We start from the raw sequence: 17,500 nt of genomic DNA, 5'->3' as shown, positions 1-17,500 counted from the left end.
CTAGAGGCAATGGCGTCATTATACGGCGTGGTCCTATAACAAAAGTGGAAGACCGGTTGGTAGGAAGTCATGTCTTCCTCAAGCATACACAAATTTGAAAAATATGAACATCTTGCTTTCCATCATCAATATTCTGCTTAATTCTATGCTCTGCATTTATCCAATTTTTTTAGCAGCAGCTACATAATTCTGAGCAGTTTGTGAAGTAGTTGATATTTACTCTAAAAATAGTATTGTTAAAGATTGAAAATTATATATAAATAAATTAAAAAGCATATTTTGTTCAAATGTTGCTTTACTGCTACCTGTAATTCTACAAGTTCAGGTTTTCATTTTCAACTCAAGAAATCCAAATCATTTTGGTATTCATCAGCCTTTGACATTCTGCAGAACGAGACAATCTAATTGCAGAGGTTATAAATTATTCACTACAACGCTTAATGTCAGCATGATATGATGACAAACAAATCCTGACCTGCTCCGAGATCCCAGGTCAACATGAGATGCCCGCGAACGAGGCTCAGAGCCAGGAAGTCCTGGCAGGCACTTCGGACTGGATTCCCCAGATAGGCGAGGAGGCCTATCTGTTGCAGGGCCCGAGTCGTGAAGTGCAACCTGCCAAAGATCGGGGAAGGTCAGCAATCTTCAAATTAGACTCTACTAGGAAATAAACTATTATTCATTTTCATCACACAAGACGCATATACATATACATACACACACACACACACACACACACACACACACACATATAATATATATATATATATATATATATATATATATATATACATTATATATATGCATTACATATATATATACACACACACATATATAATATATATATATATATATATATATATATATATATATATATATCTATATATATATATATATATATATATATATATTATATATATATATATATATATATATATATATATAAAATATATATATATATTTATATATATATATGTGTGTGTGTGTGTGTGTGTGTGTGTGTGTGTGTGTGTGTGTGAAATTCTACAGTGCTTCCCTCTACCAGGAAACTGATTGAAAACCTCTGAAAAATTCTTAAGATGGATAAAATGAAAAACTTTGGACTACTGAAATATCTCGAGGGAGCTTTGATGAAATTGCATTGACATCACGTCTGGTTTTTAACTTTGAATCTTACAAACAAACTATCAAACGTGATGGCATCAGAGATATTTTCCCGATTAAGGCTTCTGAAATAACTTACTAACCAATCAGAATTATAAGAATTTACATGAGTTTAAGTTCGTGATCCAAATGCCGTGGGATCCGGCAAAAATTAAACAATTTCTCACTTTTCTGTGGAGACAAAACGAACACGAGAATGGAAACAACTCTGTAGGGACAAGAAAATAAAGAAAACTTATGCGGATTTTGGATTAAGGCTTCGAGATGTATATCTCTGATTCAGGCAAACACGGTCCAACTCCCACACTCCTACTGTTAATCTCTTGTAGATATAACTTTATCAAAATGCCACATTAAGAGGGCACAACTTATATCTCATACAGGAGGAAGAATTTTGTGAAAGATCTCTCAATCGTTCCCTAAAATGATGAACAGCTTTTAATCACGTGATTTTTTTAATGTTAGTGATTCCTCTCATAAGAGCAAATGCCTCATCTTTCGAAGCAGGGACAACTGGAAACGACTGCTGAACACCCATCTTTCATATATAAAAAAAGCAAGAAACAACTTATCTGGATCATACTTGAGGGCGAGGCTGTGCGTTGTATCGTACTCAAGCCTGTAGACCGAGTACGAGCTGTAGCCTTGCACTGTGCCGGAGTACGAGGGCCTTTCCACCACGCGCTCTAAATGAAAGAAAGATATTTAAATCAGACAGCCTCCTCTGCCCATCTAAATTTCAAGATACTTTATGAATAAACATTCATAAGCAACAGACGGTACAAGGTAACAGAGTTTGTCTTGCAAGGAGAATCTATAGATAATCTTTAGACGCTACAATGAAGTCGACAAGGTAATAAAACGGGCTCCTAAGGTAAGTTAAAGCTTGGTATTAAGGCAATAAAATGAACTGAACAACTTTGGCATCAGTTTCAGCACACTCACTAAAATCCCAGATTTGCCATTAGAATAAAAGGAAATTGCCATTTCTTTCTCATAAAATGCTCAATATATTTCACACCATGACTAATATACTACATGTTTTATAAGGCTTAATCAAATTCAACCAGAAAACTTACCAAGTTCACAATACAACCCGTGACGATGTTGTGGGCACAGACAAAGGGAGACAGAAGACTCGCTGGGTACACACCGGCCAGAGTTGCATCCTTGACCCTCCATACACTCTCCTCTCTCACACAGTTCTCCGTGATATCTGTGAGTTCCATAAAACGAAACAGGGAAAAAAGTGATGAATCACTCATGAGATAATGCATGTGTCAATCAGCGTTGTTGTGAGATCAAACTCGTCACCCTGGAGTTTTCTTGAATCAGTATAAATTCATCACATTTCACGCAGCAACAGTGCAATAGCTTCCTGGCAAAGGTGAACGAGAGTGTCTTGGTCTTTAAGTATCAACTATAGGATATTGTTCGAAAATTGAAAGAAAAGTTTTTGAATGGTGTGGATTTCCATGTCTCCTTGATACTAATTGCATACTTTTTACTCTATACCAATTCGTAACTTGGTTTTGGGGGCACTTGACAATCTGCAGTCATAGTGTCAACTTGGACACTTACCCTGGAGGACAACTGCAACTCCAGAAGGCAGGACCAGGTATGCAGGAACCTCCGTTCCTGCAAGATCCTGGAGGACACAGGGCAGAACCACACTCCTGAACCCCTTCGCCGGACACTGCTGAGACCCAAGTGTCTACCTCAACGCCATTAACCTAAACAGAGATTGTGTAAAGGACTTGAAAGTGATTGAATGACATTGTGGATGAGGGAAGAGCAAACTATATACTAGTAGACTCATTCTTATTTTTCCGACGTGATGAATGAGAATTTGAAGTTTATATACTTTTTTATTTGGAGTGCATAATGGCTTAAATTAAAATTCCTCTCCTTTAAAGTATAACACTCATGGGCAATTTCCTGATGGATATGGATATTATGGTGATCTTTTTTCATTGAACTGGATCTATCCGTGAAACAGAAATATAAATGAGTATACTCATATATAAATCTAATGCATGTACAGTACATTTAACAAATATCCGTGAAAAGTGTCATACAGGAAATGAAGGTAAAACACTAACATTACCCAAGATTTCTACTCTATCGGAACTTCTCACCTCTAGAATGGAAATGCAACCATGTAGTCTTGGTAGAAACCCTGCCTTGACAACAAGAGGAGAGGAATAGAAGGAGGGCAGCCCTCCCAGGTACAGTATTCCTAAGAGCACCGTTGACGAGGATGATCTCTGCTCGCTGTATATTGGAGCGGTGTCGTTGACCTGGGAGTCAGGTTAAAATGAATGGAGTAGGGGAACGGAGGGTCGAAATACTTTAGTATTGCATCAGTACACATTGACACCCAAACAAGTTAACACCCTCATCAAATACACAATGACTGAAGTATGCCGTCTGTGTATCAAGTCATGCGTATTCGAATACATAAATACATACATAAATGGCGACGGAAATACCCATAAATACACATATATATGTACACACACATTTGCATAAGGGTAAATGTGAAAGATGAGACAGTGCGAATCGCGGAGACGACATAACAAAGAAAAGTGTATGGTAGTATTTTTAGTGAGAAAATAAGAAAACTTACAGAACGGTTGATAAGGAAGAATAAAGTGGTTTCAGACAAGACAGAAGATGCGTTGAGTTCTTTCATGAAACAGTGAGAATTTGGACAGTAAAAGGAGAAAGCTTTGTGGGGAACACACACACCTAGAAAAAGGGAGGCAGTGTTAAGGGTGTTGAAGATGTATAGCCTATAAGGTAATTAACTTAGAGTGATTAACACCGTTAAACATCGAAACAAACCAATTAATAATGTAAATAAGAAAGCAGATGGGTTGCTGCGTAAGTGAACCGGAGATAAGAGTAAGTTACGTCTTCACGGCTGTTTAATATTTCTATGGGTGGAATGATGCAAGAAGTCACAGAAAGGTCCTATGGAGTGGGGTGCAAACTGGGGACAGTAAAGAGAAACGGCAGAAACTGATGAAACAGTTTGAAATGATGTGAAAGTGGAAAAGTTGAGGCTAAATGGAAAACAGGACGACGGTGCAATGCCTCTTGTGGATGATTCACATGGATGTTTAGGAGGCAATACAATGAAAAGTGGCAAGATGAGGTATGAGAGAAACAAGGCAGGTGGCAGGAACTGCGTGCAAAAGCTTGGGAGGAGACTTGGAGTGTCTACAGAAGCCAAGGAGGATATATGAAGGGAATGGTCAGCCAACTCAACTTTATGAAAATTATATATTAAATGCAGGTTGAAGCTGTTGAGGTGAATATCGTTTGTTTAATATTTGTAACTTAAGAGTTCAAAAGGTGAAAAATGTGGAGATATACAGAGGTGTCAAGGGGCCTTGTAACGGAGAAAGGACAGATCAGACTTTTTACGACGTTCAGTCATGCGGTTAGAATGGAGGGCGTTATGTTGGTGAAAAGTGTGTGATCTGGAGCTTTTGAGAGGACAGACGGAAGGAACACCTATAAGGTCCTGGAGAGATGGAGTGGAAGAGGTAATGAAAAGGAAAAGTCTTGAGGGTGAGTGCAGCTTCAAGAGTACACAGTGTGCATGTTAGCTAATGTTGCTTGCCAGTGCTCACTGTCTTGTCTCCTCTCGGATACCACCCCTTGTTATGGGAAACAGCATATGGTGGAATATATAATAACTATTTTATATAAAACGGTACAATCTGTCATAAGGTCTCACCTGAAGAGAGGCGCTGCACTTGCCTGAACCCCACGGCACGTCTGCAATGTAAGGCGTCCACCACATCCTGGAGTCACGAAAAGAACCAGTGGTCAAATGAAATTCAAGCTTAAATGAACAGGTTGCTACAGAAGATGGTCACAATTAGCCAATTTCATCATCTACTAATCATTTCTGTGAAACCTTTGCTACGAGAACATAATAATGCTTTGGAAATTCTGGAGTTTCACTTCTAAATTGGTCAGCCCAACAAATCACTGATAAAAATGAAGAGAAGCGCGATTTTTTACAATTCAAAATGCGATTTACTTTAATTTTAATTATGATATCAATAAATAAACTTAGTGCACGGAGTGCTGTTAAGATCATTTTGTGTACAAAAAGAATGATAATTTTCGGGTTCATTTCTCCCTAAAAATAATGCAAACAGTCGAGGTCAAAAGTGTGACACCTGTGAAGTGTTTGAATCGAATGAAACCCATTTGACTTGAAAATGAAAGACTTTTCAAATAACTGCATACCATTTAATCCCAAGCAGGTGTGATCCCTTGCTCACTACCCATTTTTCCCCTTCGCCCTCCGTCCCTACCTGACGGAGACATCGGTGCGAAAGTTCCTCGAGAGCTTCTCGTTTCCCTGGAGGAACGACACTGTCTGGAGTCCGCAGGAAAAGACGAACTGCAGAAGGGAGTTCCTCAGAAGAAGCATGAAGAAGACGTCTCCGGGACCTTCGCTGTAAGCAACCAGTCCGTTGGCACTTTGAGATGTGAACTGGACATAAACCTGAGGAGACATTTTGAGGAATATTAGAAGGTTTTTCTTTCTTCCACCAGTCAGATATTTGAATGGGTGTTCCCTCGTATTTTCTCTTTGAAACAATGTCATCGGAAAGTGACACTGATTCCATTAGGCTGCCTGAGCCCAAGGAAAACACGAACAAACATGAGAATAGAAAAAAAAACGTTGGAAATCACATAGAAGCCAATGATAGGTCCGCCTCTTAACTGATGAAAGATTATGAGTCGTATTTTGTTGCTTCATATCAGCTGATAACAACGATGAGTTAGCATGTATATACCTATCAATAGCTGGCATAATTATTTATGAAATATAGGTACTTATTTTACTTCAAAAGCTGTAAATACAATCATCCAGCCAGTTCATCAAACCCTGTGAACAGCAAGTGAATGACCCAGCCGAAGCATTTATTTGTTTAAACCAGGTTCTACTGAACATAAATGTAAAATTCAATATAGATTTCATCTTCATTCTTTTAACTATGAAAATGTTTCACAGCTGTGTTATCATCCTTGCAAGACAAGGAACGTTGTTTGCGCAAACTGACTGAATTACAGAAATCTGTTTTGAATTGAGACTTCAGAATCTCGAATCGCAGCCGCTAACAAGATAACAAGAGCAATAGTAGAAGTGTTCATAGGATTAGTAATTTGAGAATTGGCACCAGATACAAGAATCCGTATTCTGGAGATCTCTCTTTATGTCTTTCTTCGTGCTTTTGATATCCTCCTTAGCATAGCAAGTGGGAAGTGAGATGTCTTTGCTCTTTAGATCTTCATTCAACAAGACCGCAATTGTCTGAATTTGAAATCAATGAAATAAAAGGAAATTTACATCCATATATATTTCCTAAGGTGTAATAACAATAATCTACGGATAATAATCCCAATGGTTATGGTTGCCATCATCTGGCCCCGGAAGCATATTCCCAAACTGTAACAGAGTACCTACCAGCCCTTCCCTGAATTAGCGGGAAGCCATATTATTTTAAAAGCTAACCACAGAATCTTCTCGAAAATACGTATCCAACACCCAAATGACCTACAGCTTACTCCTATGAACTAACCTAACCTAAAACAACCTACCCTGACCTAACCTAGGGGCATGGGAAAAAAAAAAAAAAAAAAAAAAAAAACTGGGGCTGGTGCGGTACCAGTAGTACACTATAATTCATGTAGATCTTCGACTCGGGGTCCTACGCAAAGTCCTTACTGTCAGGAACTACCATCTCGACCGTTATTTCAACGGAAAGAGTGTAGCACTACGCAGCATACCCTGACAGGAAGGCTTACGACGTCTGCTGACTTTTCCTTGGAAACTCAATACATTATGGGTTAACACAAGCAATTTGACTTATATCAGTAACTCACGAAAAATACTGAATTTCCTTTTACATTTGTGAGTTCATCTTATTTTCATTAGCCTGCGTCTGTGATGCTAAATTATGAAAAATTCATGATGAAGAAAAAGTGTTCATGAAGTTCTCTGTGATGAAAAAGTTATGAAATGACATTAAAATTAACTGAAAGCATATATATATATATATATATATATATATATATATATATATAATATATATATATATATATATACACGTATTATATAATACACATATATATATATATATATATATATATATATATATATATATATATATAAATATATATATATATATATATATATACGAATAAACTCTCATATTACCTGAACACCTTCCCTCAAGGACATTCTACCGACGTCCACACCTAAGTAGGAGGCTCCGACGAAGTAAGGCTTGTGGATGTAGAAGTACAACTCGCAGTAGGCGCCTTTGTAGTTGAAGGCACACTGACACTAGAGATAAAAAGTTAACTAAATTATTAAAAGAATTCAAGTTCAAGTTCAGTGAAGTTAATGTTATGTAGAAATTAGCTTTTAACCCTATATATATATATATATATATATATATATATATATATATATATATATATATATATATATATATATATATATTTATATATATAAAATCATGTCAGAGCTAGTACCTCTTCGGGGCCATTCATAAGGCGATGTATCAAGATTATTTGTCAGAAATATTATTAAAAATATGACTTTAGAGAAAAATGTCTAAATTTGCATGACAAATATATAGTGCTATATACAGCTGCATAAAAATGAGAGCTTGTATTTACGCTATCAACATTACAAGAAAAAATATCTATTAGATAATTGTATTAGAAACATACATATGAATAGGAGTGTTTACCAGTAGCAAAGGTTATTGGGTCTATTAGTTACTGGATAGATATGTGCCAAACTTTATTTTCATTTAATATTAATAAGTGGATAATGACGACCCTTTACTACATTTCCAATCATCAATTGCTCTCCAGTTCATATCCTTTAATCTCAAGTCTTTTGAACACAGATCGAAATTTGCTAAACTAATGTTTGCTTTTCAAGAACTGTACATTAACAAGCCTTGACTTCAATGAAAACACATAGACTCCAACATTCACGATGGTTATTTCTATGTTTTGAGTCTGTTCCATTGATCGCAACATCTCACACAAGCCTTTTAGGCAACATTTCCCTTCATCGATGTTCTTTCAAACGATTTTCCAATAATTCAACAAGCTGCAAGTTTTGTATAGCCGTCCCAGAATTCGATCCCCCTCAAGAAATGGGAAACGCACTCCCTCGTTATGATTTAATTTTTAAATTATCCTGATTTATATACATAGATTACATCTCAAAAGAGACAGCTGAAAGATTCTAAGGCATCATCAAGTGAATCATAAAATGTAAGTACAATTCGTAATATACAGAAAACCAAGCAAAGAATAATCATAATACAACAAAGGCAGAATTAAAGGCATAATAATAGAATGAAGGCAGAACCTATATTGATAATTTTTAGTTCATATCCGGCATAAATAAGCCGTTAACTACCTATTTATGATTATGGAATCTGCTTCATGTAAAAAATGTCGTTATCAGCAGTGGAGTCCGAGTTACATAAAGGAGAAGGATAAAAGCCAATGCAAAGCAACAGCTATTGTGAAACAAAATAATAAATGTCTAGAGGGGTGCTCGATCACCATTGAAAATCGTAATTTTCCCCGAAGACTCAAAAAAGACTTAAAATAATCTTCACAGAAATTTACGAAGTGAATCGTCGCAGGACAGACTTCCTTTGATAAGTGAACGTTTACGAAATGCAGTCACGTGATGGTCAAAACGCAGGTCTATCTTCACCGTGTTGGCGCTCGACTTACTGTAATTCCGTAGCTTAGTGATATTATCGTATATGAAGCATCTGTCGCTTCTTCGATTCAATCGAATTTTCGGACTAGCGACGTAGGTTCAACTACCTCCCTTCCTGCCTCGCACCCCTTGAATTAGGTACGAAAATAATCAATAAGTTGATTTAGGAGGAAGAAAATAAGCCTTCACTAATATCATTATCTTTCGTGCTTTCAGACTTTCAGTTATAGCGCCATCTTTGAAGCGCTTACTTTTCTTCTTAGATCACTGATTTTATTACTCTTACTATCTACTGTTCATAGGCTTCGCTATAATCATTTTTATTCTGTACAAACATTCCTTATGAAAATGGCAAGTGGGAGATCATTTGGATTGCATTCCTTTGCTCCATCTGTGTAACTGTAACATATTACAGTGTTACCATAATATACAGCTAACGTTTCCATGTAAGTTTTTCGTCTCGTCAGGTATCCTGAAATACTCAACAATAAAAGGGAATCATTGGAATGTATGAGGGCCGTGACGCTCGCTGAATTACCATATTCGTTCAGATATTTGCGGAAATCATCAGTTCATATATATATATATATATATATATATATATATATATATATATATATATATATATATATATATATATATATAATAATATATATCATAAGTAAGGGAAATTCATTGTGGACCTGTAACTCTGTTCCTGTTTAAGAGTGAGTTGGTAATTGCTGGTCGGGATAGCCATTACAGATGTGCAAATTTACCAGACTTGCATATGGTGGGGCAATCGAAATGAAAATTTACTGACCACTATTGTATTATACAGGTACAGCACGTTTCTTTACTTAGTTTTATAAACGCAGATCAAATACCAAGAAAGATTTTAGATTCAGTGCTTTCTTTTTCCTTTCATGATGCAAAAAACAAAAAAATTAAGATGCGCAATCACAGACACACGCATGAAACCCAGACGGCTATACACAAACATACAAGCTTGCAAAAGCATAACAAACAAAGAGTACAAGCGTAAAATGCTAAGACAACAGTCCCCAACATAATTAGTGAAAATATATTTAGACCTCTCCCATTAATTAGTAAACTGAAAATAAACACTCAAGACATTAAAAACTCAGTGATCTAAATTAACCTCTGTGACAAAACGTTAATTAATCTTAATACCCGTTATTTGCCAAACGTTAAATGTTCACGTTAAAAGACAAAATACTACAATATTCCAGTTATTTACGCCATTTGGTTGGCCCCCTTACACAAGTTTTGAAATGAGCATCTGTAGAGAAGTAGCACTGAACCTCTATATAAACGAACATTTTTAAAGAATCCCATGATTTGAAGAGAACAAAGACTTACTATTGAATGGCCATCAATGACAACACAAGTTCCACCGTTGAGGCAGTACGAAGACCCACACACTGCAGAGTCACCGCTGGGAGTTTCAGCAGTTCCTTCAGGAGTGGGAGGAGAGATGCCAGTTGCATTATCTCTTCCGGTAGGTCTAGTTGCCCCTGGAGACAGAGGTGTTGTATCGAACACTGGATCTTTCTTGCTGGGGCTCCCCGTCTGGTCCGGCTCTTCAATTTCTGTAGCAATTGTAGGAAACAGATCTCCATCTGGTTTCTCAGTCTCTGGTCTCTGCAAAGTTGTATCAGGAAACAAGGTGGTGAGGGAAACAGAAGTAGGACTACCCGACATATCGGTTTCAGTGCCCTCCACAAAGGAAGTTCTGTTTTCTGGTGATACCGTTGTATCAGATGGAACTAGAGGCACTTCTGGGGGTATAATGGAAACTGCTGTGGCAGTAGATGACGTTAAGTCTGTTGTGTCAACAGTACTTGTGTCATGCAAAGATTTCTCATCTGTGACTGTCACATTTAGAATGGACGTAACAGTGCTAAAGTCAACTTGATCAACATCCACATACTTTGTTGATGATGTTACTTCTGTGATATTCATTGTCTCTATGACCGTGGGTTGTGGAGATTCACTTGTTAAATTGGACTCAATGTCCTTGGTTAATTCTGTTGCTGGCTGACTGACTGTTATGGCTGTAGGCTGTGTCACTGTCAAAGAATCTGGGGTCTCTTTTTCTGGGAAAACTTGTGTTGCTATGGTATCATTGAGTAAAGGATATTCAGTATATCCTATGGTATCTGTCGTTGTACTTGAAATAGATGTTGTAAAAGAAACTGTGTCATTAGCACCAGCCAGATCTGTAGTGACTGAGTCATTAGATGTCTTATCATCTGCCTCAAGAGAAACACCTATTGTTACATGTTCCGTTGTAAATGAGTCATTTTGCACTGGAATGTCTGTAGTGAATAATGTACTGATTAATGTAGTGAAGTTTGTCGCAACCGTTCCTAAATCACTGACTTCTGTTGCAGAAGTTATATTATAATCAAAGATGTCTCCTGTAAAGTAATCTCTGTCAGTGGTGACCATATCTGTAGCATTAAAAGGAGTTGCGTCAGTTGCAGATACATTGTAAACTGGCACAGGACTTGTGGAGGATGACTCTTGTGTAGTATCTACTGAACTCGAGATATTTGGCAACACTGTTTCCCTTGTTGAAATCTCTGGTGAATATGCTCGTTCAGTAGTTACAGTTGACATATTACCAAAAACGGAAGTAAATGAATCAGTATACACTAATGTTGTATTATCAGTAACCTGTGTTGAATCTAAAGTCTGATTCATATCGAGAGTGTATCCTAAGTCTGGTTGTACTGTAATTGTTGCGTTGTATGGTGTCACAGATTCTGGGGTTGAAGTAAATGTTTTGTTATATATTAATAAATCAGGTGGTACCGTGACTGTTTCAGTGTAAGGTGTTACCAAATCTGGTGGTACCGTGACTGTTTCATTATAACCATCAAGTGGGATAGAAGTGACATTATCTACACCATATGCTTCCTCATCTGTTACCGTGAAGTTATATGATTCTGTAATTGGCGACAGAGTTATTTCTGTTTTTGTGTCTATCCCTGTCTCATTAAGAGGAGTCACGAGCCCTTCCTCAAATGTAACGTTAGAAAAAACAGTAATGCTATCTGTAGTCGTAACATTGAGAATATAACCATCATCAGGCGTTGGCAAAGGCAAAGCTGTTGACAAATCAACAAAATCAACTGAAATACTAGTTGTACTAACTTCGTCTAATTTCTTATCTGTGACATTCACATCAAGCACTGAAACCTCTGTCGTCATAGGTTCTTCTGTACCAGTAAAGTTTGCGCTATCTATTGGAATGTAAGCTGTAGTAGACACACCAGGGTACTCAGAAGCTATAGTTCTATTATCTTTTGTCGAAATCACTTCTGTTGCATTGTCAATGTATACATATATTTCTGTCTCATTTTCAGGCACTAATGTTGTTTTAACACCTTCAGTAGTTACACTAATGGTATCTTCTACACTGATTGTCTCATTATCATATGTTGGCATTAGGGGAGTAGTGGCTACAGGTTCCTCAGTTTCAAGAGTTTCCTCCTCAGGTCTATAGGTTATGTTGTCATAGAGACTGATTGTAGGGTAAGCAGTTACATCTACGAAGACAGACGGGACAATATCTAGCGAGCTACTAACAACACTCAACACAGGCGTAGGCTCAAGGGGAACTACTGGAAGAGTAAAAGTAGGCGTACTCACGTCGAAATCTGACACAAGAGACATTGAAAGAATCTCAGGTGAAGGTGTTGAGTAAGGTTCTTCAAGCACCTTAGTTGCTTCTATGTCTGGCAGTGATGTTGATGTCATAAAATATTCTGAAAACACAGATGGAAATTCAACTTCAAAAGCTGTTGAGGAAGCTAAGTCCGGAAGCACTGGCGTTGTTTCCACTTTATAAGACTCACTCCACATAACTGTTGACAGAAAGAAACTCTCGGAGGGAAAAAGGGGAGTAGTCACGATAGATTCACTCCATACCACGGTAGGTTGGTAAAAGCTGGGGTAGGGGAGAATGGAAGCAGAATAATAATCATCTGAAGCATAAGGCACACTGGCAGTGAATGTTGGCGAGACAGAAGGCAACTCTTTGGCACTAAGAACAGAAGACAACGACGGGAAATCTTTCGGTTCCCTTACTGTCGATAGAAAAATACTCGTCCTAAAATCATAGCTAGGAGTCACCTCATCACTTGCATAGAAAAAATCAAATAAACTCGAGGCACTTGTTGCGTAAGGTATGAAATCCATAGTGGCTGTGGGGATGATGCTAAGGTCAACTTCCCATGTTCCATCAGTACCATTCTTTGGCTTGCTAACATTGAACCAGTGTGGAAAGAGATCCTTAGTATCATCAATTGGCTCAAAGGGTTTTCCATCATACCATGACGGAAGAGGGTCGCAGTCTAGACCATCTGATGTTGTAATGCACTGGCAGAGTTCCCCTGAAGCAGAACTAGGGCAACTGCAGCGGAAACTGTCCACACCATCTATGCAAGTGCCTCCGTTCAAGCACCTGAAACAAAGTAAAAATGAATCAGCAAAATCTGTGATCACAATAATCATCATACAGGAATAAAATAAAACTGAAAGCAGAAAATTTGCCAGTTCTTGCATCAACCTTGAAATAATTCAGTTATGTTGCACGCTTACAAGGGTGCCAAAAGCACATTATAACACTAAAGCTCTACTCAGTTTTTTTATTTTGCAAAATGGCTATGTCTGAAAATTACCTGGGGGCATAAGGAAGGCAGTCATTGTACTGAAGATGGCACTTAGATCCGTGGTAATCAGGCACACAGTAGCAAGTAGCATTATTATTTTCCATGACACAGAGGGCTCCATTCTCGCAGGGACTATCTTCACAGAATACTACAGCCTCCTCACACAGATCCCCTGTGTAGCCTGGTTCAGAAATTTCAAAATTAAAGGTCATCTACACTGGTAAGCGAATGAAATACGAGTGAGACCTGGCGAAGACTATTTGCATGTTTTCGTGTAACAAATTCTTATCACAGAAACATATCTGATATATGAAACCATCAGTATAACATGAGTGTTACTACTGATCCAATTTATAAGACTATGTCTCATGAAAGCAAGTGCTACAAAACTCCACTAAAGAGAGTATCTTGACACTTTTAGCATAGTTACCCAAAAAATTTGCGCCCTTTGTCATTCGAAAACAACTTTCTTACAATGCACGTTTGTGACAAAAGCTACAGAGAATTAAACATACTGCATACAGATCCAGACTCGATCCAAATTACGGTAACATCTAATTAAAAGTTTCATGGATCTTAAAGAATCTCTCTCTCTCTCTCTCTCTTGTGAGGCTTCTATATCTAGAAGTGGGCAATTCCGTTACTAAAGCTCTATCTCCCTCACTCTCTCAAGATTTTAAAAAAAATTCGTAACTTCGTGACTTTCATAATCTGATTTCTACATTACCAGCCGAATCAACCTGATTCCAACCGTAACGACCATTACCAACCGAACTGACAAGCGCAAGCAAAGCTGCCTGGCGTGTTGATACAAACGCCTGCGTTGTAACACGGGGTCGTCAGACACTCGTCGACATCTTTGGCGCACCACCTTCCTTGCCATCCTGAAGAAGGAAAACGAACAAATGTAAGTACACCGATAAACGAATAATAATAATAATAATAATAATAATAATAATAATAATAATAATAATAATAATAATCATAATAATAATAAATAATAATAATAATAATGAATAATAATAATATAATAATAATAATTAATAATGATAATGGAAGTTACTAACAGGTATCATCAGTGAAAGGCTATACAACTACCTAGAGGAGACAAACACCATCCCCCACCAACAGAAAGGCTGCAGAAGGAAGTGTAGGGGCACAAAAGACCAGCTCCTGATAGACAAAATGGTAATGAAGAACAGTAGGAGAAGGAAAACCAACCTAAGCATGGCATGGATAGACTATAAGAAAGCCTTCGACATGATACCTCACACATGGCTAATAGAATGCCTGAAAATATATGGGGCAGAGGAAAATACCATCAGCTTCCTCAAAAATACAATGCGCAACTGGAATACAATACTTACAAGCTCTGGAATAAGACTAGCAGAGGTTAATATCAGGAGAGGGATCTTCCAGGGCGACTCACTGTCCCCACTACTCTTCGTAGTAGCCATGATTCCCATGACAAAAGTACTACAGAAGATGGATGCCGGGTACCAACTCAAGAAAAGAGGAAACAGAATCAACCATCTGATGTTCATGGACGACATCAAGCTGTATGGTAAGAGCATCAAGGAAATAGATACCCTAATCCAGACTGTAAGGATTGTATCTGGGGACATCAGGATGGAGTTTGGAATAGAAAAATGCGCCTTAGTCAACATACAAAAAGGCAAAGTAACGAGAACTGAAGGGATAAAGCTACCAGATGGGAGCAACATCAAACACATAGATGAGACAGGATACAAATACCTGGGAATAATGGAAGGAGGAGATATAAAACACCAAGAGATGAAGGACACGATCAGGAAAGAATATATGCAGAGACTCAAGGCGATACTCAAGTCAAAACTCAACGCCGGAAATATGATAAAAGCCATAAACACATGGGCAGTGCCAGTAATCATATACAGCGCAGGAATAGTGGAATGGACGAAGGCAGAACTCCGCAGCATAGATCAGAAAACCAGGAAACATATGACAATACACAAAGCACTACACCCAAGAGCAAATACGGACAGACTATACATAACACGAAAGGAAGGAGGGAGAGGACTACTAAGTATAGAGGACTGCGTCAACATCGAAAACAGAGCACTGGGGCAATATCTGAAAACCAGTGAAGACGAGTGGCTAAAGAGTGCATGGGAAGAAGGACTAATAAAAGTAGACGAAGACCCAGAAATATACAGAGACAGGAGAAAGACAGAAAGAACAGAGGACTGGCACAACAAACCAATGCACGGACAATACATGAGACAGACTAAAGAACTAGCCAGCGATGACAATTGGCAATGGCTACAGAGGGGAGAGCTAAAGAAGGAAACCGAAGGAATGATAACAGCGGCACAAGATCAGGCCCTAAGAACCAGGTATGTTCAAAGTACGATAGACGGAAATAACATCTCTCCCATATGTAGGAAGTGCAATACGAAAAGTGAAACCATAAACCACATAGCAAGTGAATGCCCGGCACTTGCACAGAACCAGTACAAAAAGAGGCATGATTCAGTAGCAAAAGCCCTCCACTGGAGCCTGTGCAAGAAACATCAGCTACCTTGCAGTAATAAGTGGTTCGAGCACCAACCTGAAGGAGTGATAGAAAACCGATCAGGCAAAGATCCTCTGGGACTATGGTATCAGAACGGATAGGGTGATACGTGCAAACAGACCAGACGTGACGTTGATTGACAAGGTCAAGAAGAAAGTATCACTCATTGATGTCGCAATACCATGGGACACCAGAGTTGAAGAGAAAGAGAGGGAAAAATTGGATAAGTATCAAGATCTGAAAATAGAAATAAGAAGGATATGGGATATGCCAGTGGAAATCGTACCCATAATCATAGGAGCACTAGGCACGATCCAAGATCCCTGAAAAGGAATCTAGAAAAACTAGAGGCTGAAGTAGCTCCAGGACTCATGCAGAAGAGTGTGATCCTAGAAACGGCACACATAGTAAGAAGAGTGATGGACTCCTAAGGAGGCAGGATGCAACCCGGAACCCCACACTATAAATACCACCCAGTCGAATTGGAGGACTGTGATAGAGCAAAAAAAAAAAAAAAAAAAAAAATAATAATAATAATAATAATAATAATAATAATAATAATAAAAATAATAAGAAGAAGAAGAAGAAGAAGAAGAAGAAGAAGAAGAAGAAGAAGAAGAAGAAGAAGAAGAAGACTGTGGCGTTCTGTCACCAAAAATCAGATGGCATAATTTTCTCTTTTTATTTCAGTGTTTCTTTTTTCTTGTTAAACAATCCAGTTTTATCAGAGAATTTAAACTGAAAACAGTGAAATCTGTTGAATTTAAATAAACTGTGTGGTAAGAATAAAGCGACGACAAACTTGACTGTAGAGCGGAAGATGGAATAAGATAGAGAACATTTTATCGTTAATAGACCTTCATCCAGAGCAATTAAACGGATATTTTCACATTCCAGGTTTACGTGTTTCTTGAAATCAGCTGGCCGTGCTCTCTGACTTAATTAACACATAGGCCGATAAAATTTTCAATAAAGTAGGATTACGATTCTAAAGCATTCTAGGTCAGAAGCTGAGCTTTCTGATTATAATTTGCAAAGTGTATACAAATACAGCACCTCCTAGAATGTGCTGCTGTACTTAAAAGAATCACACTAAAAAAAATGCTGCGTTAGCTCTTAAACTAAGCTCTTAGTGGCGTATTGAAATTGGAAAGCTTTGTGCCACAGAAGTGAGGCAAAATCTTCTTGAAACCAAAAACCAGAAATGTCTCCCGTCCAAACGCACATCACTGAGTACACCAACACCAGCCTTAGGGGATCGGTTGCAGGGGGAGACGCTGGCGATATGTCGACGCTATAAAATGTAGA

The 17,500-nt window shown here is 38.0% G+C and overlaps 1 protein-coding gene across 1 annotated transcript in view; it reads right to left on the bottom strand.

Moving 5' to 3' along the window:
- Positions 1 to 17,500, bottom strand: part of LOC135196923 (protein eyes shut-like) — an 88,263-nt gene that overhangs the window by 12,550 nt on the left and 58,213 nt on the right. The window contains exons 6-17 of the mRNA XM_064223760.1: positions 14,409 to 14,522; positions 13,648 to 13,819; positions 10,319 to 13,430; positions 7,415 to 7,543; positions 5,502 to 5,695; positions 4,913 to 4,979; positions 3,303 to 3,464; positions 2,746 to 2,897; positions 2,244 to 2,380; positions 1,748 to 1,850; positions 476 to 615; positions 1 to 33 (exon numbers count right to left, since the gene is read on the bottom strand). The exon at positions 1 to 33 is cut by the window's left edge and continues 141 nt beyond it. Of these exons, the coding sequence (XP_064079830.1) occupies positions 1 to 33; positions 476 to 615; positions 1,748 to 1,850; positions 2,244 to 2,380; positions 2,746 to 2,897; positions 3,303 to 3,464; positions 4,913 to 4,979; positions 5,502 to 5,695; positions 7,415 to 7,543; positions 10,319 to 13,430; positions 13,648 to 13,819; positions 14,409 to 14,522 (4,515 nt within the window). The remainder of the gene's footprint in view (positions 34 to 475; positions 616 to 1,747; positions 1,851 to 2,243; positions 2,381 to 2,745; positions 2,898 to 3,302; positions 3,465 to 4,912; positions 4,980 to 5,501; positions 5,696 to 7,414; positions 7,544 to 10,318; positions 13,431 to 13,647; positions 13,820 to 14,408; positions 14,523 to 17,500) is intronic.

This window comes from Macrobrachium nipponense, chromosome 18 (genome assembly GCF_015104395.2).
Source record: "Macrobrachium nipponense isolate FS-2020 chromosome 18, ASM1510439v2, whole genome shotgun sequence".
NCBI classification, from domain to species: Eukaryota; Metazoa; Arthropoda; class Malacostraca; order Decapoda; family Palaemonidae; genus Macrobrachium; species Macrobrachium nipponense.
This window is presented reverse-complemented; position numbering and strand designations above follow the sequence as displayed.